This window comes from Carassius carassius, chromosome 41, assembly GCF_963082965.1.
Source record: "Carassius carassius chromosome 41, fCarCar2.1, whole genome shotgun sequence".
Lineage (NCBI taxonomy): Eukaryota > Metazoa > Chordata > Actinopteri > Cypriniformes > Cyprinidae > Carassius > Carassius carassius.
This window is the reverse complement of record NC_081795.1, coordinates 7,141,265-7,156,787: the sequence shown is the minus strand read 5'-3', so window position 1 is coordinate 7,156,787 and position 15,523 is coordinate 7,141,265. Positions and strand designations below refer to the sequence as shown.

The window sequence follows — 15,523 nt, the reverse complement described above, 5'->3', positions numbered from 1 at the left end:
TGTTGTCCGTCGTTATTAAGCACTGATATTGCGTCTCTCTTCCCCATGATCAGATAGTGGGCTTCATTTTTCAGCTCCAGTTCGTCACAAGATAAGCGCAGTATCATCTGACGTGTGGCATGTTTCTGAATACCAGAATCCAACCCTTCAACATGAAAAGTGTTAATACATTATTTATGCAGTAACAATTTACAATTAGGTTCTATGTTAACAGCATGAATTAGTACATGAGGTTATGTATTAGGTACTTTACAAAATCCATAACATTTATTAATCATTAGACCCTTTTATCTAAAGTGACTTAAATTAGGGAAAATGTACAGTCAGTTGGCAATTACTGTTTATTTTGAAAATGACCAGCTGACTAATGTAGACTATTCGCCACATACCATATGGCAAGAAACATATTTTCAGGCCAAAATATGATTTAAATATATAGCATTTCAACATTTCAGCATTTCATACTATTATTTATATATATATATATATATATATATATATATATATATATATATATATATATATATATATATATATATATATATATATATATATATATATATATATATATATATATATATATATATATATATATATATATATATTTATTTATTTATTTATTTATTTATTTATTATATATATTTGTGTATTTATATAATATTTTATATATTATATAAATATGTATTTTTAGCCATTTTTTATATATATATTTTGAAATATACTAACAAATATACCTTGGTGTGAAATAATGGTTTATATTTAAATAATTTTATCATTTTACCTGTATATTATCTTAAAAATTCCACTAAGAAAAAGAAAGCCATTACAAAAGAGATACTGTATTAATGCAGTAATATTAATACAGAAGTCCTGATATTTTCACTATGAAAAGGTGGCATAGGAAATCTTGATAAGAGAGAGATGAGGAGAGAATAATTTCATGCTGATCAAATCTTTTATATTGTTTATTTTCTTCATATTATTATTATTATTATTATTATTATACAGTACATTATTTACCTCTGGATTGCATGATTCACCCATCAAAATCAAGTATTTAAAACAGCATAATAACTAATATAAATATAACTTTAACCTACAGAACCTAAGCATAGCATTTCATTTTAAATGTAAAAATACGAACTCACCAGTCTGAAGAACGTCCGTGATTAATGTGGTGTAGTACATAAAAACGTCATCAGTGCTTGAATTGAGAACTTTGAACACATAGACTATAGGAAAAAGAGCACATTTAAAATATAAAAAAGTTTAGACCAACATATTTGTACATTATTTGCTTTCAGTTTCTCACCATAGTCAACAATAGGACTGTAACATGCATAAAGACTCCGGGTTTTGTCTTTCATATCCTTGCTGAATGTGACTTTTTGCCTTGGACATCCACCTGAAAATAAGTGCAAAATATAATATAGAAATCTTAAGCTTTTGGATGTGTAAATAAATATATTTCACAGAACACCAGAGCATTTCCTCACCTTCGGCACATGTACACACATCCCCGTTACAAAGCTTGGAGATCATTGGGCTTTTGTGAGGGGCTGAATAGAATATGCCACATCTCTTTTCTGTGTAACACATTGAATAGCATTAGTCAGTGTTCAACATTCAGAAGTGTTGTCATCAAAGTGTTTAGTTCATAGCATTCGATGACCTGGGCTGTAATAGTCATAGATGACGGCAGAAGCAGGTTGGACAAGGCCCATGGGAACAACCTGCTCAGCACCAAACTGAAGACACTCCTCGCTTTCGGTGATCTGTTGACATGAACCATGCATTTAAATCCATTGTGTGTTTCTGCTTGATCTGTAGCATAAATACTGATGAACCAGTTGTACTACTTTATAGCACTTTTTAAATTCAGCAGTAAAGAAAAACAGAAAATGAGGCAAGCCATATACCAAGAGGATATATCAGATTCATGGCCCACTTGAAGAGAAACACTTCTGTTACCTTTGCAAAATAAAGAAAGACTTTATTATGATGGACTTCATAGTGATCGATGTACCTCTCGGAGCCCTTTACATTCTGTGAAGAAGAATAAAAAAAGAAATTCTTAGGAAAGAAATGCATTCAAATGTCAAATGCTAATTAATTTGTTACATATGTATTATCTGCAAAAAAAACAAAGCCAGGTAATTCCATTTGGTGACACCATGCCATAATGATGCTATCAGATGGTAATAACATGGTACTTTGATAAAGGCTACCTTCCAAAATATGGTGCTTATTTGTAAGATGATCAGATTTATTAAGTATGGACTACATTTGCAAAAAAAAAAAAAAAAAAAAATATATATATATATATATATATATATATATATATATTATGCTTAATGCTTATTCCTAAATAACAATATATTTACAATGTAACGAGAGAAGAGAGAGAGAGAGAGAGAGAAAGAGAGAGAGAGAGAGAGAGAGAGAGAGAATTAGATTTAGAATTGTATAAAAAAGAAAAAGGAAAATAAAAAGCATATGCACATGTTCCAAATCCTTGGTGTTTGGTATAAGTCCACTAAGAAGTGAGATTTCCACCATGACCATGCCAACGGTATTATTCTTTTTCATTCTGTGTGAAGACAGAAAAGAAAAAATTCTTGATTTCAGAGAGGCCAAATATGTAATCCTAATTCTGATGAATAGTTGAATAACAAATCACTAATTTGAATACACAAAAAGACCGTTTACTGTACTCACCCCAAGCACACTGTGTATATGACTGAACTCTCTCTCTTTGGCTCCTCTGAGATTTGTCTTTTTCGGCGGTTGCGAAGATCAAACCATTCTATGCTGCTCATGGGCTCATCTTTTTGAACTTCATCATCATCGTAATTGTAATAGTCATCAAGCGTTTCTTCTTCATTGTATATTTCTAGAAAAGGGCATATTGACTTTTAGTCTGATGATATATCTAAGGTAAAATGTTACAATGTTTTTAACGTTTGCTCCTCCTCCTCACCACCTGAGGTCACCCTCGCTCAAAGATTACAACTGTGTAACTCTCATTGATTTTTTAATCTTCAATCTGGCAGTACATTTGATATATACTTTTTATATAAAACCTTGCAGTGAACTCGATTCATATTATTTTACTATTTAGAGTGACCTCTTCCATGATATTTTACTTACTGTATTCCAAGTCTCCTTTCACTGTAACATTAAGGTGAAATAAATCACAGTGTGATTCATCCTTCTTCATGGTTCTGTATGTCTGCACAACCTGTAACAAAACACTATTAACTGAAACATCACAGATCAACAATTCATTAAACTGGGGGAGAAAAGATGTCTTACTGCTAATGTTCCACGTCCTGTTCCCTGAACATTTAGCGAAACTTTACCAACATTTCTGACCTGTGTGAACAAGTGCACATATATTCTTCATATTTTATCACATATTTAATATCACATGTTTTTTTAATTTCCTTTTTCTTTTCTTTCTTGTAACTACTCACTGAACAGAGGATTTAATTGTACAAAAAGATCTGGGCAGTAGTTTCCAGATTGTAAATATATAAGTTTGTTGACATTCATTTAGGATTATACTAGAACTGTTTTAAGTCATTTTTCTTACCTTAACAGCTGTTGTGGTGAGTGCATTATATTTGGTCAAGTGTATGTCTTGTTTTTTGCCATTTTCAAGGCACATTTCTACCCTAAGATTTAAGTCGTCTACATCATTGTTCTGTATGCTGTATTTCGTCAGAGCCTCAAGGGCCAAAACTGTGTCCTGTTAAAAAATAAATAAATGAAAACATGGATTAATTAAAGATTATTACAAGCTGGAAGACCAACCAACACAAAAGACTGTAGAAATGGGGTGCAAGTTTAAAAATGCTAACTATAATTTTTTACCTTATGTGTCTTGTAATCTGACAATGTTGCATTTTTGTTAATTATAAGGAAGTCTGCAACAATAGACCAAATTTTAATTTATTACGGTATTAAATGTATTTGTACAGCAACTTGAGGTTAGATGGCTACTGTAGTTCAAGGTCAAGTCAAGTCACCCTTATTTCTTTAAGGCTTTATGCAATATAGTGTGTGTCAAAGCAGCTTCACAGAGATAAACAGGAAAATACCAAAATCAATTAATAAAACAACTATGGAGTCAATTCAGATTCTGCTGTAAAGCATCTCTAAAAGACAGTAGTTTCATTATTTAGCAGTCAGTTCAGTGTTGGTTCAGGTGAGATCAATAACAGTATAAAATTAATTAATTTGAAACAAGTTCAATTCAGCTATAAGTAGTTGTGGTACATCTAAAACTGTTTCTGGGTCTAAGCCTCCACTCAAATCACTGTGAGTGTATGTTAGCACCATCTGTTCTTTGCTTTTGGGATCATATAGAGCATTTGGACCATCGTGTGACATCACATTTAATAAGTGTGTAACTTATGGAGTACTCTTTAGTATGTTTGAATCTTTTTTACTATACCTCACCACTCCAAAAATAAACAGAGCGCTCTGTGTTTCTCATTTGAGTAGACAGTAGTAGAGTTGTTGTTTTATGGGTTTTTAACTTATTAGTAAAAAATATTATATTCAAGTTTCATGATACAACATATGTAATTGTGCGTAGGATCTGTAACCACCAGACATGGAGACAGTCTGACGTTATTTTCCATATTTGTGAAACTCCTCATAGCTGAATAAAAAGTACACTACTGTTCAAATTCGAGTAGGTAATATTTCTTTTTTTCACCCTTAATTTATTTTTTATATATACTTTTCTTTTTTTATATATACTTTTTTTTCTCTCTTTTTTACATTAAAAACACTTCTATTGTTAAATATTATTTTCTATTTTTAATATATTTAAAAAAATTTAATTTACTCCCGTGTTGCATAGCTTAATTTTCAGCATCACTACTACTTTTTTTTCTTTGAATAGAAAGTTCAAAAGAACTTTTTGTTCTTTTTTTGTTCTGTAAAAATTTGGCCAAATTGTGTCGTGCTAAATAAAACTACTAATAAAAATTGGACTGAAGTCTATTTATATATATATATATATATATATAATAAAAAAATTTGGAGTAATGTTACATTTAATCATTCTATTGTTATATTAAATACCACAACCCACCTGTGTGGACTGGAATCCACCACCATATTTGCGCTGCTCTGTCAGCCAGTTTGCAGCGAGTGTAGCGGTGGCCTTGTCACTCAGAGACAGTGCGCTCAGCAGAGCATATGCTGTGGTCTCCACAGATTTAGCGTTAGCTTTACCTGCTGAGTCACCTCTGCCATCCTTGGAATTCCAGAAACATGTTGCTTCATAGAAAGAAGAGAAACGGTGATGTGAGAATTGGAAGATTATAACTGAGCTTATAAATTGTGACCAATTTTAATCAAATATCTTTTGTTTACATTAAGTAGTTCATTGCCTAACAGAAAGAATTTGAGATGTGAATATGCAGGTTATAACTTCATTACTGACTTTTGTTACATTTAGCAATGTTTTTTAGCTTTCGGTGTGCTTGTTGGGCTTTTGCACTTTGCTGGTCATGCAATGACAAGGCATAAGCTGTGATGGCAAGTGAATAGGGGCTTTCCAAAGCATCCAACTGTCCCTCTAGGTAGGACTTTGCTCTATCCATTACAACTCTCTGCAAATAAACAAAGGTATGTTTATTCAATAGTGAATAAATAGAGAACATATTTAGCAACTCGAGTTAATATGTTACCAGTTCTGTGTCGCTTCCCAGTTCGTACAATTTCAAAGCATGGTTCATTGAAATAAGGATAAAAGCAGTAAGGGGAACATCATCTTTCGCCTGTCCAACTCCTCCCTGAGGATTAATATTAGTTTTTGTTTAATCAGTGTTAGCAACCAATAGTGATTAATTATCGAAATACACCCCTTTGGCTGTACCTTCATCCCTCTATCATAGAGTTGATTAGGATCATCCCATGCACCATTGCTCTTCTGTTTGGACATGATATAAGATATAGACTCCTGAATATAAGAGTCTTTCACACTGATAATGTCCCGAGACTCTGTCAACTCCTTGGCAATAAATGCTGTAAGCCTACGAGAAGATCGGATAGCATAAAAACAACAATAACAACAACAACAACAACAAAAAAAACACTTGCACAAATATGTCATGTCATTTAAAAAGCAAAAGTCTTAAATTACATGTAGATTTCTTGTAGTTAATAATAATAATTATTTAAATTAATTTTAAGCATTTGGCAGACACTTTTATCAAGGCCTTGGCACTGAGAGTGCCATGCAGTACCAGTCATGCTAGAGCCAAAAACCTACCAAATACTGCTTGGAGTTCTCTTAAACGCTCCATAAGAGCCATCAGCTTTCTTGTGTGTGAGGACTGTGTTGTAACCTGGTACATGAGAAGATGAAACAAGATGTATGTGATTTTCAACATCATTTCAACATGCGATATATATTAAAAACCTTTTGTGTATTGGTGTGCCAACAACTCTTCTCTGACAGATTCATATTGTATGTAACTATGTGTACAATATTGTTCAAAACTTTGGGGTCAGTAAGATTTTTTTTTTTTTTAAAGAAACGTATTACTTATATTCAGCAAATATGCATTAAATGGATCAAGAGTTAAAGTAAATATTCCATTGACACTAAAGACACTAAGAAAGGTGAAGGCCGGAATAAATTACATTTTAAAGTATATTAAATAGAAAACAGTTTTTTTTTTAAATGGTAATCATATTTCGTAATATTACTGTTTTATTGTCTTCTGGATCAAATAAATACATCTTTGGTGAGCATAAGAGAATACTGACCCCAAACTTTTAAATTAAATGACTAGCTTGTGGTATCTTTGGAATGAGGAGCTTTTAGAATGTTAAAAACCTGTTGAAACCAAACAAGTGAGACCAGAATAAAAATAATTTAACACCCCTACCCACTCCCACAAACACAGCATGGTAGTGATCTCACACAGCTCTGGCAGTGTGTGCACACATCTACGTGTAGCAATTCATCCACATTTGAACTGAGTGGACAGTGAAATTGCAACAGTGCTTTAATAGAAAACAGCAAGATTTATATGACATCAAAACTAAAATTTCAACAGTGCCCTCTCTAATTGCTCTTGATGTACTTTGATGTCATACACAGAACTGTGCAGTGTTGCTTTAAGTTGAACTCCTATTGTGTTTTGTTAAGAGACTCACTAAAGTATTTCTTTCTCATTTTGCTAAATCAGACAATATCTATCGAATTATATGTCTAATATTTACCAAAATATTAACTTCTTATTAATGAATTGTTGTAAATAAATATCACATTTGCAACTGGTCAGTGGTCAAAAAATGATGGCAAATCACTTCATGTAACCTTACAAGAGAGATTACTGATAGGCTGTCTAAATATTTTAGAAAAAAAAAAATACACCCACTGACTTTCAAAGCCGCAACATAGTAATGACTTTCTACTTTGAGGATCTTGATAGAAATATAGTGGAGTGAAAAGTATGATTTGTCTTTCAAATGTAGTGAAGTTAAAGTCAAGTAAACTTAAGTCCAGATACTTTAAAAGTGTACTTAAGTAGAGTAATCAAGAAAATATATATCGTTACTGTCCACCTCTGACCATAAAAATGAGTAGTAAAGCTTAGGTAAAAAAAAAAAAAAAAAAAAGACGTTTTTAATCAATTGTTCTCTATTGCTGCCAAATTACTTTTTCAGAGAAAAATTCTATTGACTCTTATAGTTTATGAACTATTAGAACATTTACTTAAAGTTGTAACATCTACAGGTATGGATACCCACCGGTTTGGATCATCGATTGGGCCTCATCTCTCCGTTCAGCTTTCAGTGATAGCCAATTATTGGTGGCATCCAAGTACCTCATGGCATGAATAGCAGGAGACATCTTCACCATAGTCTGCTCTGCACAGCCAGTGGGCAGCTGAATGAGCTTATTGATACCCTCCAGGTTTAAGCAGTTAACTACCGACTCGCCCATCACTCCACCTGCAAAATAACAGGGTCATTATAACTCTATCATAAACTCTATGACAGAGTATGACAGAAAGTATCTATCCATCCATCCATCCATCCATCCAACCTCACCTTTTAAACTCAAAGAGATTTCGGAGTCCGCCCCACCAGGGATCTCATCAGCAGGGACTGGAATATAAATATCTATTTTCCTCACTGTGTATAAGAAAAGACAAAACATTTTTTTTATTACAGTTATGAAAAGACCAAGAACAGATTTACTGATTATACATGATTTACATATAGTCCTATTGGATTCTTACATTTTGGATCGATGTTGTACTCCCTGTCAATAGTGGCGATTTCCCCTTCCCCCTAAACATGAAGGATTCGAAACAGTTTTTTCAGTGTCAAAGATATTGGCACTGAAGCACAGTAAATCTGGGTATGGCAACTAAAAGGGATAAAAAAAATACCTCAAAACTGGCAGGGATTGCAGGTGATACGAGTGAATGTATAGCGCTGAGTGAATGTATTGCATACCACAACTGAAGTGAGACCCCTGAATAAGGCAACAAACCCCCAACTGCTCCCCGGGCACCAAAGCAAAAATGGCTGCCCACTGCTCTGGGTGTCTGTTCACGGTGTGTGTGTGTGTGTTCACTGCTCTCTGCTGTGTGTGCACTTGGATGGGTTAAATGCAGAACTCAAATACACTTTCACATGGAATATTTTATCGATATCCTTAATAACTTTCTCGGCCATAAAACTTTTCAGTTGCATTGCTGTTTATGCAGGGTCAGAAAGCTCTCGGATTTCCTCAAAAATAACTTCATTTGTGTTCCAAAGATGAACAAAAGTCTGTTGGGTTTGGAACGGCATGAGTGATAAAGACAGAATTTTCATTTTTAGGTGAATTAACCCTTTATCACACTTTACCTCCACACGGAGCTCCTTTTCTACTTTGTCATTAACAGTGACTGAGGCATAAGCCGTCACGGTGATGGGGATATTTCCGATAACAAGGGGAACCACGGTGAAATACACAGCCAACGCTGAGTTACCAGGAACCACAACCTCCTCCTTCAGATCACCACTGCCAGCAGTGCACAAACCTTCCTTCTTATCCATCTTCACTATCATCTATAAAGATAAATGTTATGGCGTTTCAATCCTGTTTGTCACACTTTGACATACTCAATTAATTTGTCTAATAATTTTCAGGCACCTGTCCAAGTTAGTAAGAATGGCACCTGGAATAAAGCTTCATTAAATATACCTTTAAACTCTCTCGCTTGTAATTGTACACAACAGCTTTAACCTGAAGCTGCTCATTTCTCTTCACAGAGTAAGGCAGGTTGACGGACAAGAAAAAGTCCTGGAAGACCCTCAGGGGCTTTGGTTCTGCAATGCAGAATCCTGAAAAAAAAAAAGACTCAATATGAAAACTAGTCAGCATGTAATCAGGACACAGCATGATATAAAATGATATACACCCAGCTCCAAGCCCCCCCAACCCCCCCCCCCCCCCCCCCCAAAAAAAACCCACTTCTGTTTAAAAATAAAAGGAAAGAAAAGAGTTGACAAGATTTTGAGTTACTGACAACCTTTTGTGGGAGAAATGCCCACAGCCTGGATTTCCCATGTGGTTATGGAATCGGGAGCAACTGCATCATGCCTAAAAGTTTACAAAAGAAAGAATATTTACGTACAGAAAATTACATTAGAGCCGATTCATTGTGTTCATTAGAAGAGTGAAAAAAAAGAAACAAAGAATTCAGGGCAACCTGATAATGCCGGTGCTATCTGTTTGAAGGACTGTCCACATCCATGACTGTGGGAAATATTTACGAAGGTAGATAGCATCCTCATTAATCACAATTTCATCCAGTATGTCGTCATCGACTACAGTGAGAAACAGACAAATATTGTAGTTAGTTCAGCTTTTGAAAGTAGCAGCTTTGACAAGCATAAGCTACTTGCCCTAAATAAATAATTTTTAACAGTAATAATAATAATAATTATTATTATTTAAATTTGTATATTTTATTACTTACAATTAATGTAAGTAATTATAACAAAAATATGAATGATAATATGATGATAATAATAATACACTATAATGACTTCACTGCTCGATCACATTTTTTTTTATACATTGAAATTGATTGTGTGATTGTAAGCAGTGAATTATGTATTAATATGGATAAAATAAATAGATTTGAATTTATATTATTATTACAAAACCAATACTGGTTTCACTGCTCCCTCGCATTTTTTGTCTTGTTTGTTTGATTTAGACAACTTGGTTGAAACGTAGAGTTGTGCAATCAATGCAGCTTTAATCCAAGAAACCCCTTTCCGAGAAATTATGCAAGACATATTGTACCTCTTCCAAGGTTGGTTTTTCTCTTCTCAAACATCTCCCTCCTCCTCCTCTCATTTGCAGCTTCGCAGCACATTTTGAAAGCCTTACGACAGCTCACCGATGCTTCTACTCTTTTGAGACGCTCATCACAGGACGTGTGCATTTTGTTAGGCCTCACACCATCAAGACAGCATTTCCTGTCACTGCCCTTGAAGCTGTTGACTGTGGTGATGATATCATTATTTGACATGTGATTAAAAACAAATCATGCAAGGAATCACCAATGGGAGTTGTTTTGCATCTTACCGACATTATTGAACTTTTTAACATAATCTGCTGCTCTTCTGACGCGAGGTCCAGGTTGAAATTTGTAACATTTATGCTCTGAGAAAAATAAAAAAATTGTATGCATTACTCTTTCACGCTCTTACATGGTTCCTGAAAAATAATTCATATAATAGGATGTCAGCAGTTATATTACCCAGAGGTCTAGGGGTTTCCATGTCACAGTTACACATGAAAGTTAGCCCAGCTCTCTGAAGAACAGCACTGGAATCCTCTCCTCCTCCGATCGAGCAGGCCAGGTCATAAGAGTTCATATACTCGAACATCTGTCGGTAAAAACAAATGATCTTCATTATGAGCAACAATCCTGAAATGATACATGGAGTACTTTTAGGAATACACTAGCACAGAGTAAAACTCATGGGATTTTAACTTTAATGGGGTTCAACTTTTTTGTACATGAACCCAAATGTGTTACCTTTTGAAGGCTCAGCTTGTTTTTGTTCAGAATATAAACTGCTGAGTCCACTGCAGCAAGAGCCACCTTGGTCTCCGGATCTGTTCTGACCGTCACTTCAAATTTAGTTGCAGGTTTTATATCAGGCAGTGGATCAGTTTCTATCTACACACAAAATGGTATTTTGCATTTCAGTGGAAACATTTTTAAAACAGTCTAATATAATATCACATCACAATTTAGATTCTGAAAGACAATTCGCCTCAGCTGTACCTTGCCTTTGCAGACATCTTTCACATCGACCCACACAGAGTCAGCCACTATTTTTTTTCCTGCTGAAGAGTCTGTAAAATAGTAAGCTACCAGGCGAAAAGAAGGCACCATCTCCACATTCACATTCACATTGACTGTTGTGATTTCAGTTCTCGGCACCCTTCCCACCTGCACAACTTGACCCTTACTCCAAACCTGTTGTGGATATAATTATTTTAAAGACATTAGATTGAAGATAAAGCAAATCTTTGCTCTCTGGTTAAAACCTAGGCATAAAAACAACAACAACATCAGAGCCGATTGTTCTTACCATAAAGTAAATGAATGTGGGTTTTGCTGCACTCTGAGGTGTAATGTCCCGTAATGTGGCTTTCAAGGCCTCCCCGGGCTGTAGGACCTGATGCTCCACTTCCAAACTAAGATAGCTGTTTTCTTCTGCTTTAGTTGCACTGGCTGTCATCTTTTTATCACTACGAATGACCTCCTGGTCTCTCCCCTCAGCAAAAACCTGCAAAAATAATAGTTCTTAAATTGATAGTTTCAGTCCTGGATGCTGGTTGGTCAGTACCAGAGACACAATAATACACGAAAGGTTAATATTATTGTTGTTGACAGCTGATCCAAAGCAACAAAATTTTATATTTTGCCCGCTTAAAGAAACAGTTAATAAAACACACAGTTTCTGTCAATCTCATCTTGAGTACTTTTTAGAGTAATAATGCATCCTTCATATCTATGAAGAATCTTTAGTTCTTTGGGATGCTGAACAAGGTTATCTTGCCCTCACAACCAAAAACACACTTCTTTGGTGACTGTTGGTTTCGTGGTTTAAAAACAAAATGACAAATCCTTCTCGAGCTAAATTAAACTTAAAACTTTTCCAACTAATTTTTTTCTTCTTCTCATGTTTAGCATGGGAATCTGACTCTTTAACAGTGTAAATAAGTCAGAATGCATGTAACTGCATTAGATCTCTTTTTCAACATTACATCACTTGCTCACCAGTAGATCCTCTGCAGTAAATGGCTCGACAGAATGAGATGATAAAATCATCACAATAAAATGTCTTGATAGACTTGTTTATTACAAACACGCAGCTTTTCAGTTCACAAAACGTTTATCAAAATAAAAATTATAATAATTTAATGGAGTTATGTAGAATACTTGTGGATTATTGTTTTGTTTGTTTACAAACATATTTTATCAGCTGTTTGTACTCTCATTTTGATGGCACCCATTCACTGCAGAGCATCCTAAGCAAGTGATGTCATGCTACATTTTTCCAAACCTGCTCTAATGAAGAAACAATCTCATCTACATCTTGGATAGCCTGAGGGTGATAAAACTGTGAGCAAATTATCATTTGGAATGGACATAATATAACAGAATGATGGTGAATGGTGAATCATGTGAAATCTTACCGTTACAGCTAAATTCTTAGCCTGTGGTGGTATTTGAAACGACATGGCTACATCTCCCATGTCATTTCCCCAGCCCTCATCTTTCAAAATAAGCTCTGGCAAGCCTTCTATTGTTACAGTGGCTGTAAAATTTAAGTTTGGGGCTCTGCTGCCATCTGGGTATCTAGCAGTAGCCTGCAAAAAAAAGCAAAGGAAAAGAAAAGAAATTACAAAATGTGCATGTGTGTATGTGCAGGTATGGCACCAACATACATATATTTTAATGCCAGTCATTGACACATTGACAGAGGTATAAAACAAATAAATTTAAGTTTGGAAATGCTTAAGGCCACATACCAAAACAGAAAACACACCACCTGGGGTGAAATATGTCTTGGTTTTTGACAGATCAACAACATATGGGGATGTCACAATCTTCACAGAAGAGCTCTCAGCTTCCTCCAGGTTTCCACCTAAGGGTGAATATTCTTTGTTATTTAATTTTAAATAAAATATTCTTTGTTATTATATTTAACAATCATTAAATATATTTGCATTTCCATCTGGGAATAAAAAGTATATCAGTATAATCATGACTTGTGGTAACTAGAATTTTTATTTATTATTATTATTATTATTATTAATTGGATTGAATAAATTGACCTATCTAATAATAATTTTTAATACTTTAGCCTATTTTAATAATTAATACTTTTTGTTCATGACTCACTTGCTTTTTCCAAAACCGAGACTGCGATATAAAGATAATATCCCTCTATATGACCTTGAGTGTTATTTTCTGATGCTGTCTTCAGGTCCTCAGTGAGTACCTCTGTTTTTACAGTACCATCCTCTACCTACATAACAACAGAATACAGATATCAAATAAATCAAAACAGATACTGACACATACAATATATATATTTTTTCTCCAATGAAAATTTATTTACTTACTGCTATCTGCTTTTCAGTGCCTGGAAGATATATCTTATCACCCTTTTCATCAATAAGTCCAAATCGAATATATGCTATGCCGTTGACTCCCTTTCCATAAGTATATCTAAGAACACCAAATGCTGATGAGTTTTTGCAAAATCTGAAGTCAACACTAACCCAGTCAGCATGTGACAATCGTGTACGTACCTAGCAGAGATGTTGAATGGAAAGGACTCACTCTTCAAAATATGGTAAGGCTGTGGAGCCTCAATGGTGACCTCAAATGTGGGCAAAACTATAAAGAATGAAATGCCATTTGTAAGGGTTAAAGTCACAGGTGATGTAAATAAGAATTATTAGAATAGATGCACCTGAAGTTTCATAACACCTACTATATTCTTTGACCTCAATCTCCAATGATGTGGAAGATTCAGGATAATTATAATATGACACAATGATTTTCCATTTGCCTGCTCTGAAAGATTCATACAATTACACAGAATATATAAATGACATCCATTAAAAGGCCATTGTAGTGTTTCCTATTGTATGAGAAAGAATGATATGTATATATTGTATTTTTACATGTTTTATTAACAACCAAAGCTTTAATCAATCACATATACATAGACATTCTATTTAGTGTTAGCTTTGTTTTGGGTTTATTCAGTGTCCATGCAGTTAACTTACTGCTCTACTTCTGGTATAGTGATAGTTTTTTCCAAAATTTGGTCAGAAATAAAAATATGATTGTAAACAATAAAGCCTTTGCAGTTCTGTAAAAAGAGAGAGGGAGAAAAATGCCTACTTATTCCAGGTAATGAACATTATTTGCATTTCAACACTCAGAGAAACAACTTACAGTTATTTGAACGTGGATTTCATCCTTTATTGGGACCATAAAGTTGTCTAGAGTGAAGATTCTGTATTTGACTGAGAAACATAGAATAAAGAGAAACTAAACAAAAGTGCCATTTTTTGAATACTAGTAAGGAAGTAATAAAGATTTAACAAAAGTTAGTAAAAGAAAACAATAATATTAGTCATAAATAAGAAAATAAATGAACATACCATTTTCTCCTGGATTATAAATTGGCTTGTCTGTTTGGATGAAAATGTACCCTCTTTTTGTTGACAAAAGAATGTTGGCTTTTTTTTCTTTTCCATCTTTTCCAAATACATCATTGCTTCTAGCTGCAAGCTGAACATAGTTTGGACCTTTTGTACTTCCATACAAGCTACGATCAACCTATGGTACATGAGTTAGAAATCACTGGAAGAATAACCTCTCAACTGGAAGTTGAGAAATACACTTTAAAACTTAAAAAAAATATGAAGTGTACAGATATACCTTAAGTTTTACCACAGCCTGGTAGTTATTGTCCTTATTGAGGATTATAGATTTCTTTTCAGACACAGTTTTTGGTGTGATCTGGGTTTCAAAGTAAAGCTGTATACTGGTTTCTTTAGTTGCTCCATGAAGCTGCACACTCACAGTCTCTTGAACTCCCATATGAATTATATTTGGAGCAACAATTAGGCATCTAAGGTATAAATCGGCATAAATGCATACACATGAATAACTGCATAAACACTGATAGGGTAGAACAAGATGCAAGATGTGGGTTGTGAGCAAAAAAATAAAAAAATCTAATTTGTAAAATGTAGTCAATAATTCTAGTACTTACGTGGGTCTCTGTGCATCCACTGTAAGAAAAACAAAAACCACAAAGCAAAGAGGGCAGATCATCTTGCTCTTAAACTTTTCTGATTATTTCATTAGGACAGCTACTAAAATCACCTACGTACTAACTTAGAATACAAGGACTATTTCCCATGTTCATAAAACTT

General features: G+C 34.1%; 1 protein-coding gene across 1 annotated transcript in view; it reads right to left on the bottom strand.

Moving 5' to 3' along the window:
• c4 (complement component 4) overlaps nucleotides 1-15,523 on the bottom strand; it is a 16,248-nt gene extending 725 nt beyond the window's left edge. Inside the window, exons 1-40 of the mRNA XM_059534221.1 lie at nucleotides 15,361-15,523; nucleotides 15,024-15,216; nucleotides 14,744-14,921; nucleotides 14,535-14,605; nucleotides 14,363-14,448; nucleotides 14,065-14,147; nucleotides 13,880-13,967; nucleotides 13,691-13,796; nucleotides 13,467-13,593; nucleotides 13,094-13,209; nucleotides 12,758-12,931; nucleotides 11,647-11,844; nucleotides 11,337-11,531; nucleotides 11,085-11,228; nucleotides 10,803-10,932; nucleotides 10,628-10,705; nucleotides 10,343-10,543; nucleotides 9,741-9,858; nucleotides 9,561-9,631; nucleotides 9,233-9,372; nucleotides 8,893-9,096; nucleotides 8,277-8,328; nucleotides 8,086-8,169; nucleotides 7,783-7,986; nucleotides 6,293-6,368; nucleotides 5,897-6,053; nucleotides 5,709-5,813; nucleotides 5,462-5,630; nucleotides 5,108-5,295; nucleotides 3,596-3,751; nucleotides 3,316-3,375; nucleotides 3,151-3,241; nucleotides 2,719-2,893; nucleotides 2,503-2,590; nucleotides 1,972-2,046; nucleotides 1,673-1,775; nucleotides 1,497-1,586; nucleotides 1,313-1,405; nucleotides 1,149-1,232; nucleotides 1-145 (exon numbers count right to left, since the gene is read on the bottom strand). Coding sequence (XP_059390204.1) covers nucleotides 1-145; nucleotides 1,149-1,232; nucleotides 1,313-1,405; nucleotides 1,497-1,586; nucleotides 1,673-1,775; nucleotides 1,972-2,046; nucleotides 2,503-2,590; nucleotides 2,719-2,893; nucleotides 3,151-3,241; nucleotides 3,316-3,375; nucleotides 3,596-3,751; nucleotides 5,108-5,295; nucleotides 5,462-5,630; nucleotides 5,709-5,813; nucleotides 5,897-6,053; nucleotides 6,293-6,368; nucleotides 7,783-7,986; nucleotides 8,086-8,169; nucleotides 8,277-8,328; nucleotides 8,893-9,096; nucleotides 9,233-9,372; nucleotides 9,561-9,631; nucleotides 9,741-9,858; nucleotides 10,343-10,543; nucleotides 10,628-10,705; nucleotides 10,803-10,932; nucleotides 11,085-11,228; nucleotides 11,337-11,531; nucleotides 11,647-11,844; nucleotides 12,758-12,931; nucleotides 13,094-13,209; nucleotides 13,467-13,593; nucleotides 13,691-13,796; nucleotides 13,880-13,967; nucleotides 14,065-14,147; nucleotides 14,363-14,448; nucleotides 14,535-14,605; nucleotides 14,744-14,921; nucleotides 15,024-15,216; nucleotides 15,361-15,422 — 4,958 coding nt within the window. The 5' untranslated portion in view covers nucleotides 15,423-15,523. The remainder of the gene's footprint in view (nucleotides 146-1,148; nucleotides 1,233-1,312; nucleotides 1,406-1,496; nucleotides 1,587-1,672; nucleotides 1,776-1,971; nucleotides 2,047-2,502; nucleotides 2,591-2,718; nucleotides 2,894-3,150; nucleotides 3,242-3,315; nucleotides 3,376-3,595; nucleotides 3,752-5,107; nucleotides 5,296-5,461; nucleotides 5,631-5,708; nucleotides 5,814-5,896; nucleotides 6,054-6,292; nucleotides 6,369-7,782; nucleotides 7,987-8,085; nucleotides 8,170-8,276; nucleotides 8,329-8,892; nucleotides 9,097-9,232; nucleotides 9,373-9,560; nucleotides 9,632-9,740; nucleotides 9,859-10,342; nucleotides 10,544-10,627; nucleotides 10,706-10,802; nucleotides 10,933-11,084; nucleotides 11,229-11,336; nucleotides 11,532-11,646; nucleotides 11,845-12,757; nucleotides 12,932-13,093; nucleotides 13,210-13,466; nucleotides 13,594-13,690; nucleotides 13,797-13,879; nucleotides 13,968-14,064; nucleotides 14,148-14,362; nucleotides 14,449-14,534; nucleotides 14,606-14,743; nucleotides 14,922-15,023; nucleotides 15,217-15,360) is intronic.